The sequence below is a fragment of the Gekko japonicus genome, unplaced genomic scaffold, assembly GCF_001447785.1.
Source record: "Gekko japonicus isolate JY-2015 unplaced genomic scaffold, Gekko_japonicus_V1.1 scaffold1930, whole genome shotgun sequence".
NCBI classification, from domain to species: Eukaryota; Metazoa; Chordata; class Lepidosauria; order Squamata; family Gekkonidae; genus Gekko; species Gekko japonicus.
This window is the reverse complement of record NW_015174896.1, coordinates 221216-233361: the sequence shown is the minus strand read 5'-3', so window position 1 is coordinate 233361 and position 12146 is coordinate 221216. Positions and strand designations below refer to the sequence as shown.

Sequence of the window (12146 nt, the reverse complement as noted above, 5' to 3'; positions counted from 1 at the left end):
TGATTTTATTATATGCATTTGAAACATCTCACATAGAAAGAGTTCATCATTGATCTTTTGTGCAATCACACGGGAACTGTGCATGAGCAGGCCTGCCATTGGATAGGTTTTTACACCTAAGAGCTTCCAGGGGATGCTGCGTGCCAGAGCCAGAAGTTTGTTTCCCCCCAGGGACCACGTGCTTCTGCGCAGCAGTGCCCCCTCTACCCCCAGTTCCTCTTTTGCCACCAAAGGAGTAAGACATGCATTAGATTCTCCAGCTATTATTAGGATTTAACCTAAGATCGTGGAAGCTACACTGGCTTCTGAGTCATCAACATGGCTCAGACAACACTTTTTAAGAAGTGCTCCCATTGCGAAGCGAAGATTACCCAGACCGATGAACACTGTTCTGTCTGATTGAAGGGCATAGTGTGGCCACATGTAAGCCTACCAGTGCTTCACCTAAAGGCCTGGGTTGATAGGATGTCAAAATTGAAGGCAGATTTGTGGGGGAAAGCCCTTAAAGCATTTGAGCCTCCAACTAAAACAGCTCAGGAAAAACCACCAAAGTCAGCATCTTCGGAGTCAACACATTCGACTCCACCATGTCTCAGCGAGCCCAATCGTGGTCACGTTCTTCTCAAAGAAGACAGGCAACTTGTTTGATAGAATAGGTGCAGTAGAAATGACTGTAGAATGTATAGAGATTAGAACGTATTGATAAAAGAAAGCAAAAATGTGTTATTTTGTTAGTTGCTAAGTAGTCAGTTTTCAGGATGTTGTTGACTCATGAGCAACATAATAATATTTATTATAGCTGAACTTAGTATTAAGCATATGGCGGATGTTAGCAGAAGTATGTAAGATTTTTAACTGGAAATATAAGTTTAACTTCACCTTTTCTCCTTTTCTTTGTGCTATTTTTTAGTTAAAGATACCAGGCATGAAGGCATATAATCTGACTAATATAATGTGTTCAGTAGAAATGATTGTAGATCATATAGAGACCAGAATGTGTAGATAAAAGGAAACATAAGTTCTGATATTTCTTTAGTGTTGCTAAGTAGTTAGTTTTTGAGAAGGTAGAATCCTAGGAACTATGTTATGTATGAGTTGTCCTAACAGATATTGCGAAAATGTACAATGCTCTCCTTTATTTGTTTCTTTTCTTTCTTTTTCTTCTCTTTTTGAAAACTAATAAAAGACATATTCAAAAAAAAGGAAAAAAGAGCCATTTAATTACTTGACAACTCACTCACCCTCCTCAATCTTTGTTGGTCATGGAGGAGATGCTGCCGAAGGGCTGTCAGGCCTATCACTCTGCTCCCACTGACAGGGAAGGGAGTAAATTAGATGTCTTGGGAAGAAAGTTATATTATTCAGCAGCCTTGGGCGTAAGATTGCTAATTATGAAACCTTTATGGCTGGCTATCAACTGTACCTGTGGGAAAGGATTCTTCCATTCCTAGAACTTTTACCTGAAGATAAGCATCCTCTTGCCAAAGTCCTCCATACAGAAGCTATTAAGTTCTCTAAGCAGCAAATTAATGCTGGTTGACACTCAGCAGGTTCGGCAGATTCAGCAGCTAGAGCCATGGCAAGCTCCGTTGTTTTATGGAACCATGCCTGGTTGAGATCTACAGCTTTGCCTATGGAGACCAGTCGAGAGCTTTTAAAGGGTCCACGCTGTTTTCTTCCAAAACAGATGAGACGGTCTATGATTAAAAAAATAACAGACAGCTAAGTCTTTAGGAGTTTCAACTTCATCCACGTCTCAGTTTAAATGACTTTTTCAGTCCCTCATGGTTGCAGCATCCTAACCCTAAGCTATTTTATCAGCAGCAAGGCTTCCATAGATGGAGGATGGATGAGCTCTAATGGAAGAGCTCTAATTGGCTTAGGTGCAGTTCTGGAGGCCTCAGTTCAAAATGAATGTGGACAGAATGGAGAGGGTGCAGAGGAGAGCGACAAGGATAAGGATGACGAGGATGATCAGGGGCCTGGAGACCAAGCCCTATGAAGAAAAGCTGAGGGACTGGGGAATGTTTAGTCTGGAGGAGGTTGAGGGGGGACATCATTGCTCTCCTTAATTATTTGAAGGGCTGTCACTTAGAGGAGTGCAGGGAGCTGTTCCTGTTGGCAGCAGAGGATAGGACTTGCAATAAGGGTTTAAATTACATGTGAAAACGTACCAGCTGGATATTAGGGGGGAAATTACAGTAAGGGTGCGTTCAGACGCGGCGTTTCAGCCGGCATAAACTGCATCGGTTGGAACCAGTGCAGTTTATGCCGGCTGAAACGCGATCACACTCACTACCACTTCGGTTGCCCCTCCAAGTAGAAAAACGGGCTTTCTTGATCTCAGCCTGTCCTCGGCAAATGAGGGCTGAAAAGTCACAGAGGGACGGGGGTGCGTGTCAAACTGGAATCAAGAGTTCAACGACTTCATATGGGGGGGGGCATTCCTAGTTGGAAGATGGGGCAGAGGGAGGGATCCAGACGCCCCTCCCCTGGGGTCTTCTCGGATTAAGAAGAGGTCGGATCCATGCCCTTTTCGGATGGTGCCATTTCTTCTGAGCTTAAAAAAACAACCTCCAAACTGGAGAACACATTTTTCCCCTTGTGCGCCTTTGTAATAAATTCCAACCCGACAGGAGGGGGTGGGTGGGGAATCCTCCTCCTGCCCCCCAAGCCCCCACCCCCTGCCTTGCGCACCCCACACTTCCTCCCCCCCGAACTTTCCCCTTCCTCCCTCCCTTCCTCCGGGAGCCAGAGATTCACCCAAGTCACTCCGGCGGGGCTCTTCCTGCCGAGGGGAGAGATCCTCCAGCGCTACATCGCTCTCCACCTCAAGCGCCCGTCCCACTCATCGCCTCTGCCGCCGCCCCAGCTGCAGCCCCGCTTTCCAGTAACAGGCATTCACACGCTCCTGCCCCTCTTCTCGAGCCCAGCTTCAGACGGAAGTGCTGCTGCTGCTGCCTTTCCCCCTCTACCCTCCAGAAAGAAGCGCTGCTCTCCAGGCACTGCTGGCCATGGCCCTTTTTTTTTTTAAACAAACACTCAGGGCGAAGCTTCGCCCAAGCGCACATCGCATACTTTAAAAAAAAAATGGCGGGGGAAAATCGGAAGCCTCAGGCTTCTGAACGGAAGTGGCTGTACAATGTTGGAGAGCATTCAGATGGGGGAATACAGCGATTACAACCATTGTACTCAGGATACCACCACTTGGGGACCTAGTGGCAGAGTACAACGGTGTAAAGCTGTTTACAATGGTTAGGGACGGAAGGCAGATGTTCGCCGTGTGAATGCCGGTAAGTACACCGATTCCAACCGGCACCTAAACCGTTGTAAATGCCCCGTCTGAACGCACCTAAGAGTGGTGCAACAGTGGGATCAGCTGCCTAGGGAGGTGGTGAGCTCCCGCTCACTGGCAGTCTTTAAGCAGCAGGTGGACAAACACTTGTCAGGGATGCTCTAGGCTCATCCTGCATTGAGCCTAGACCCTTATTCAAACCCTTCTTTGGATAGTCTTTTTGTATTGTACGCTGGGGTAGCCAACCTGCTGCACAGATTCCACAAGTAGCCCCAATCGGCATCAGTTTGTGGCATGCGAGGACAGGAGCACCAACATTTATGGGCCTGCTACAGCATAATCAATGTGGGAGTTTATTAACCCAGTCATTGCATGGCAAATAAAAATAGAAAATTCTCCCCTCTTGTGTCTCCACTGCTTCAAGCATTACTGCTTGTTCTGTGGCTCAGCAGGCTAGTGGCAAAGGCATGAGCAAAGGAGGCTTCGTATGCACTCTAGTGAGTACTAAGGGAGCATTATATTGGACTCGGCTGGTAGCACACTTGAGCCCAAGAGTTTGGCATCCACTACTGTACAAAATTTACCTGATGAACAGACTTTAACCTATAAAGCAGAATCATAAGTTAGCTCCTTCAGGGCTGATACAATCTGCTGGACTACCAGTGAATGGTTCTCTTAACATTTCAGGCAGGGATATCTACAGCCCCATTCCTGGAAAAACGTTTGATAGAGACCATCAGCATGAACAGCACCTGCTGTATCTCTAAGCTATGGCCCCTCTCAAAACATGCTTGCAGATACAGCCAATAATTTACAGTTCTTTCAGCAGCTGATCAATATTAATAGACAGAGTTAAGTGGCAAGCACTGTATTTGGCTACCCAGAAAGATGATTGTTTTGTAAATGATACAGTGAGAAATACAAAACTCTGTCACAAAGAGTTAGTGTTAAACCTCTTTGACATTACTGTGCATTTTATTGGCATTTTACTGACATTTTTGCTGCAGGTATTTTTTAAATCACTTTTTTTTTCTAGCTGCTGTAAAAGCCTTCAAAGATTTAAGACAGAAGCCAGCTAGAGCTGTTTCTTTGGAAGAGTATAAATCGGAAGAACAGCTTACCAAACAACCTGAGGTGACCCAGCATTCCAGTAGCAGTGAATGTAGCCAAATGTTTAAACAAGGCAAAACAGAGGTGAGAGAGAAGTCAGACACTGACAAGGGAAAGAAGCAAATTTGTAAGAAAGAGAAGCAGAAACCTGTGGACAGTGGAAAAAAATGGGCCTCAGTTGATTCTACATTGGAAGCTTTCAAGCATCATAAATTAGTTCCTAAGAGTCAACTGGAAATGACAGTATGTCCAGAAAGAAAGAAATGTCTAGGTGATCTCCTTAATGGGTCAAAAGATGAATCGGATAGTGATGCAAGTAACACTGAAGAAGATGCAGGAGAGGAGTACTTTGATGATAGCACTGAAGAGAGATTCTATAATCAGTCTTCTGGCTCTGATGAAAGTGATGATAATGATGATTTCTTCATTGGCAAAGTAAAGAGGATGAAAAAGAGAGGAACAGCGGATCTTTCATCACTTGCCAAAGATAAAGTCAAGAGCATGGTGGTAAAAAAAGCAAAAGGTTCACAATCTGACACAGTGCAAGATCCAGAAATACAAGGCAACTGTCCAAATGCAAAAGTCAGGAAGCTAGAATCTGTATTTTACACTTCATTGTCCAACTCTAAACAGAAATCCAAGAACGTAAAAAGGTAAGGCTTTACATTTTAAAAATATTGTTGGCAAATTTGGAGTGAGTTGGATGAAGAATGCTTGGCTTCTTACCACAGTGGTTCAGTCCTTGTTATTTTCCTAACTGCTCTGTTTTGATCAAATTGATCATTTTAAGATTTTCCTGGAAGAACTACCCGTGTAACAGCATCACTGACTGGTTTGGGGAAAAGTGCAGTCTATTTATTTATTTATTTTATTCATTTAATTCATACCTCACCTTTCTCCCCAGTGGAGACCCAAAGCAGTTTACATCATTCTCCTCTCCTCCATCTTATCCTCATAACAACCCTGTGAGGTAAGTTAGGCTGAGAGTGTGTGACTGGCCCGAGATCACCCAGCAGGCTTCCATGGGACGAGTGGGGATTTGAACCTTCTTAACTACTATACCACACTGGTTCAAAGCATGCAAAGCCTTATTTAGGACAGGGCCAAAAAATCAGTTTGGTTGTAAGACTGATATCTCCCTTATAAATAAAAGCCGAATGGTGGTGGCACTTCTCTAGAACATTCCACACGCTCCAAAATCAGTTCGCTCTCTGATCTGTCATTCAGAGGGTCTCCCTATCCACTGGCTGCTTTGCCTGAGTCCTGCCTCCAACATTCTAAACATTTTGCTGTTCCCCCCCCCCCCCCCCCCATAGCCAGTCAGAACACAGAGGTTATTTGCATATGCAGCCTCCTTGGCCTTTGCCTCGGAACACAGAGGTCGTTTGCATATGCGACTTGATTGGCTTTTGCCTCTAACATTCTAAACAGTTTTGCTGTTCTGAGGTAAAATGTGTCTAATCTCCAGGTGAGGGCTGGAAATCACTCAGAATTACAACTGCTTTCAGACGGCAGAGATCAGTTCCCCTGGAGAAAATGGTGGGCTCTGTATCCTTATATGCTGCTGAGGTGGCCCCCATATGACAGCCAATGTGACGTAGCAGTCAGGGCTTCAGAGCACAGGAGAGGCTGCAGGTGTGTGGGGGTGGAAAGCTGAAGAGTGAGGGGGAAATAAAGGTAGTTTGATGATTGGCTGGGCAGGAGATAGGGTTGCCAACTCCAGGTGGGAAATTCCTGGAGATGTGAGGAATGGAGCCTGGAGAGGGTGAGGTTTCAGGAGGCGTGGGACCTCAGACAGGTACAAAGCCATAGACTCCACCCTCCAAACCAACTATTCCCTTCTGGGGAACCATTGTTGCCAATCTCCATGTGAGGGCTGGAGGTCACTCAAAATTACAACTGTTCTTTAGGTAGCAGAGATCAGTTCCTCTGGAGAAAATGGTGGACTCAGTGTCATTATACCCTGCTGAGGTCGCCACAGCAAATTGACACTGAGTGTCCAAGGCCGGGGCACCCGCCCAGAGCCTCTTTCTAGAGGTCATTGTATTTATTTCCACAATGGGCCTTTTTCCTAGTCTATAATAAACCATAGCTTTTGGATTGATTTATGTGCTTTACATTCATCTTTATTTTATTTCTTTTAAAACATTTCTATGCTATCTTTCCACCCAAATGGGGTCCCCAAGGCAGTGAACATCAAAATATTTTGACATTTAAAGAGCATTTTAAAAGATAAGAGTATACAAAATACATAAATAATTCAACCTTATTGTTTACACATCATCAAAAGTAATTGCAAACAATGTGATCTTGACTTTTTAAAGTTAAATATGGGGAAATTGTACACCTTCCACTCAACTACAGTAGCTTTTCCTCCTCAGTCAGTTGACTTTCTTTTCTTTCCTAGAACTCCTAGAGACCATCTTTCCAAAAACAAAATGATGGGTAAGTCAGATTGCTTTTGCTTTTCATTTTGGATTTGTAGCACAAAAATATGGTTCTCAGTAGAAAACCAACAACAACAACAACCAGAACTGTGAAACAAATATAAAAATAGTAAAAATACCATCCTTTATATTGTTTTCTTATATGTCTAAGTAATCCAATTACAAGTTATGTAACCAAAAGACTGTTCACTGAGTATTATAAGCTGTAACAGTATAAACATGAACAGAGGATAATAACTCTGAAGTAGTGAGCAAACCCTGATTTTTTTTTTCTGCAGGTAAATGCTACTCCTTTGAAACAATGACTCTGAAGTAAACTCAGAAATACAATTCCATATATACATCTGCAAAATAGTCCAACAGTAATCTGCTATGGAAGCAATCTTTCTTTAAACTTTGAGAAAGCTTTGAAGTGAAACATGGAGATATTAGGCTGGCTTACATGTTGGGAAAGAGGAAAAGAAGCCAGGAAAACCTACAAACATTATTGTTTGCCTATTTTCCCCCGCCAGCACATCCCGGAAGTGACGCGCTACATCGATCACGTTTTCCCTCCGACGATCGGGGCCACGGCCCCAACGTGATCGACGTGATTGCGTCACCTCTGGTGACGCAGCCACGCTGCGCTTCGGGGGGCGGAGTTCCCCCTGGGGCCCAATTCCATGGCGGCGGAAATCGGGCCGCCAAAGCGGGGGGGGGGTTACCCGCCACCCGCCCCCACTTGGCAGCCCTACTTGTAGCTAGGGTAGATTTATTATTTGGAGTCTTTTAAAATAAAATTCTGAAGTTAGACCATCAAATAGTTGAATTACTGTAGTTACTTCTTGCAGACTTATTTTTTCTTCCATTAACAATTTAGCATCCTCAGTTAATTTAAGCATCTTAAGGTTATTTTTAATTTTTTTTAACTCCATCAGCATTTGAGATACCTCCATTGTTATAAACTTTGATAATACTCAGTAAAGGCCTTAATAATCAAACTGTTATTTGATACAGTTGAACCATCTCTCATTTTTATTCCTGGAACTGTTTATTTAGCTTGTTTCTGTTTTAATTTTGCAGCTAATAATTTTCCATCTTTATCGCCATTTTCCCAAAAAAAACCCTTTGTTTTATATAAAGCATCTTTTTATGGAGGAACAGTACATCAATCTGTTCAGGTTTATATTTCTCTGTGTTAATAAATCTCCCAGCTGAAATTCCAGAAAAGAGGTCAAAAGAGTGGCAGCTGTTAAACACTTTTATATGGGAGAAAAAGAAACCCAGGATACGTTATTGTAACATGCATGATAAAAATTAAATGGTGGTCTAGAGATTCCTAATCTTAAATTGTATTATCAAGTTGCTAGAGTAAATTGTTTGAAAGATTGGTGATTCAGTACTGGCCTAAATATTATGAATATGCTACTTATCTTCCTATCACCATATATGTGTTATTACTTCTTTCCTTCGCCTGTTTTCTTTGTGATGATACATCTATTTTTGCATTATATTTAATAAATTTTATTTTTAAAAAAATTAAGAAATACTGACCTAAATATGCTATCTTTTGTAAAGGGACCCTTGAAAAGCTGGCCTTGGGTGAAGAAAGAAAATAGAAAAAAATACTATAATAGTGATAGTACAATTATAAATGTAGTAAGTGTGTGGGATCAAGTTAAAAATAGATTGTCACTAAGATTTTCTCCTTTAGCATCCATTATGAGTGATATGATTGATGAGGTAAGCCAGGAGTTTTTACCTTTGAGAAGATGGGAATTCTCAGGTTCTACTGTTTATGGCAGTATGACAGTTAAGAACCAAGTAATTAACGTTTAATGAGATTAAATATACTTTAGATCCTAGACTTTCACTTCTTGAATATCTCCAAATTAGAAGCTACCTTTGCAGATTGATACAAAAAAATATGCTGTATTAAGACCTGCAACAGATTTTGAGAAATTACTACTAGCAGATGGTAAAAGTATCCTTTCTAGTATGTACTCCTGTGTATTGAAAGCGGTCCCGGCCACCGCTGGTGGCCTTGCAGCTCCACTGGTGAGCCCCATGAGGGGCCCGGCGGTGGACCTGCAAGGCCGGTGGGAGTGCAAGGAAGCCCCGCGAAGGCCCTCCCTGGCCCCAGGCAGGCAGGGGTGGGGAGAGGCAGGGAGGAAGCAACTTACCCTCCCTCTTCTCCGGCCTCCTCCTGGCTGAATGAGGGCCGGAAGCAGGGGGCGGGGCTTCGTTGTGTGCCCCGCCCCCCGTACCTCACCCGGGGGAACTGCGTTCCTCCGCGTCCCCCCCCCCCGAAATGACCTCTGCATTTTGTATTTTAATTGAAAAACTGACAGGAGTCTCCTGGACCATTAGAAGGAATGGAGCTTTGTATCTAACCCAGTTGTAACTCTCCTAGTTTTGTGAAGAATGTTTACATTTATAAAACTGAAATTTGTATAGTCTGTTTTAACCGTTTCTTTGCCATTTACCTGATGCTGTGAAATTATTTTCGGGATTAAATTGCTACTACTATTATCCGTATTTCACAAATGGCTAATTAAAATGAAAACTAGCTTCCACTTGGGTGTATTTGTCCACTTATGTTTAGTTTCCCATATAATTATTTTATTTTGATTATGAACTACATTCTCCATCTAAAAAACTTTAGCTTATAGCAAAATAAAGCAAAGTCCACTTTAACTGTAATAACTGTTTTCTGTTTATATTTGGTTTTAGACAAACTCTATTAAATATTACTTTATATTAGGTTTGTTGGTAGTAACATCACACTGTTCATTCTTGCACAGTTTTTGAAAGAAAATGCCCAGAGAAACAGTTGCCCAAACGTGGAGGTATAAAGCAAGATCTTAAGGGAGGACAGCTGGCACAACCCCTTCATCCTTCATGGGAAGCAAGCAGGAAGCGTCGAGAGCAGACTTCTCAGATCACAGCATTCCAAGGAAAGAAGATTATATTTGAAGACTAATTTTTTTCTTGTAAGTCCAAACTGCTGTACCTATAACATAGCTCAGAGAAAGGAACTTTGCCTGCCCAAGGCCACTTCTGAAGATCAAGAGACCCTTGTGATCAGCGTCGGAAGTGTTAGAAGCCAAGAGCTTGCCGAAGAAAGGAAAATCCCCAATTTTTGCAAAGGGTTTTCAAAGGAGAATGAGGCTACGTGTGGAAAAGGAGTCAGCAACATTACTTTCACAAGCTCTGTTCTCTTTGCTGTAGTTAATATCCAAATTATGTAAGATATTTTTATGTGGTAATTTTCATTTTTCTAACTTTGTTGTATAAAGTCAGTACTAATTGTGAAGTCACTGGGTTGGTTCCGGCAGCCTGTGCTAACTGTTAAGGATCTTCCCCACTTTGCTCTCTTCCCAGCAGCCCTTTCTGACCCCACGATAGTTTGTTTCCTGGGTTCATGGAATCCATGTGGATGAATAGCCATGTGGGTTAAGAGGTTGCAGTGGAGAGGGTGCAAAGAGACGAAATTTCCCATGTTGCCTCTTTCCCCCTTCTCATTGCAGCCCACTGACGCACATGGTTCCCACAGTCCCAGGAACAAACTTTTTTGGAGTCAGAAATGGCTGTTGGGGGGAGGGGAAAAGATCAGTAATCCTAGTTTTGGATCCAACCCAGTAGCTGTAAGAGGCTTTCTTTTTTTAATAGTTCTCTTGGCACATGTCTCTCAGCAGGTCTGTTTTTAAATGACTTAAATGGATATTGCATGAAAAGTGACATGTTTGTTTCTTGGGTGCCGGTCTTTGGAAATCTTATTGACAGATGTCGATGTATATATATACACTTTTTGTACTTAAGGCCTTGTACCTTCTGATTTTTCTAAAATGTCATTCTTCATACGTATCTTTAAATTAAGGCAGTAATTGGCTTCCCAACAGGTGAATAAATTCTTACATATTTAGACCTAAAGAATCCTTTACCTTGGCTGTGAACTCCTTTCATTTGATCAGCTGCTGTACCAGAAGATTGGAGAGTAGCAAATATGACACCATTTTTTAAAAAGGAGGAACCAGGAAATTATAGACCACTCACCCTAACATATATCCAAGGCAAAATAGTAGAAACTGCAATCAAATATAGAATTATTAAGCACATAGAGGGACAAAGCTTGCTGAGGGAAAATCAGCATGGCTTTTGCAAAGGAAGTCCTGCCTCACCAACCTTTTGGAGTTCTTTGAGAAAGTGAACAAGCATGTAGACAACAGTGACCTGGTAGACGTTATATACCTGGACTTTCAAAAGGCTTTTGACAAGGTACCTCACCAAAGATTCCAGAGTAAACTTATCAGTCAAGGGATAAGAGGATGGGTTCTCTTATAAGAGGACAGGTTCTCTTATGGATTAAAAACTGACTAAATGATTGGAAGCAAAGAGTAGGAATCAGGAGACAGTTCTTAACAATGGAAGGACGTAAGCAGTGGGGTCCCACAAGGATCATAGAATGTTAGAGTTGGAAGGGACTTCACAGGTCATCTAGTCCAACCCCCTGCACTCTGCAGGAGCATAGCCGAAACATAGCCATACAACATACCCTAAAGATGGTCGTCCAGCCTCTACAACATACCCAAAAGATGGTCATCCAGCCTCCACTTGAAAATGTCCAGCAAAGGAGCATCCACCACCTCCCGAGGCAGTCTGTTTCACTGCTCAACCACTCTTACAGTTAGGAAGTTTCTCCTAATATTTAGTCGGTATCAACTCCCTTGTAATTTCCACCCATTAGATCTAGTCTTGCAGTCCGGAGCAAGAGAGAATAGATCTGCTCCATCTTCTACATGGCAGCCCTTCAAAGATTTGAAGACTGCAATCATGTTCCCTCTAAGCCTTCTCCTTCCCAGACTAAACATACCCAGCTTTTTCAGCCTTTCCTCATAAGACTTGGATTCCAACCCTCTCACCATCCTGGTTGCCCTCTTCTGGACACGCTCGAGCTTGTCAACATCCTTCCTAAAATGTGGTGCCCAAAACTGGGCACAGTACTCCAGGTAAGGCCTGACCATAGCAGAATAGAGCAGAACTACCACCTCCCGTGATCTGGATACAGTGCTTCTGTTAATGCATCCTAAGATTGCATTAGCTTTCTTCACAGCCACATCGCACTGCAGGCTCATGTTTAGCTTGTGATCAACCAGAACACCTAGATCTCTTTCACATGAGCTGCTGTCAAGCCAAGTCCCTCCCATTATATATCTGTGCCTTTGATTTTTTTATACCTAAGTGTAGGACTTTGCACTTATCTCTATTGAAATTCATTTCATATGTCTCAACACACTGTTCCAGCCTATCTAGTT

General features: G+C 42.7%; 1 protein-coding gene across 3 annotated transcripts in view; it reads left to right on the top strand.

The window, feature by feature from the left end:
• Positions 1–12146, top strand: part of SRFBP1 (serum response factor binding protein 1) — an 89392-nt gene that overhangs the window by 72637 nt on the left and 4609 nt on the right. For 2 of the 3 annotated variants that reach the window (XM_015424964.1, XM_015424966.1), the window contains 3 exons: positions 4332–5058; positions 6813–6850; positions 9636–10751. In XM_015424964.1, coding sequence (XP_015280450.1) covers positions 4332–5058; positions 6813–6850; positions 9636–9814 — 944 coding nt within the window. In that variant the 3' untranslated portion in view covers positions 9815–10751. Of the gene's footprint in view, positions 1–4331; positions 5059–6812; positions 6851–9635; positions 10752–12146 lie in introns of those variants that run through there. The other variant, XM_015424965.1, reaches the window with a different exon arrangement.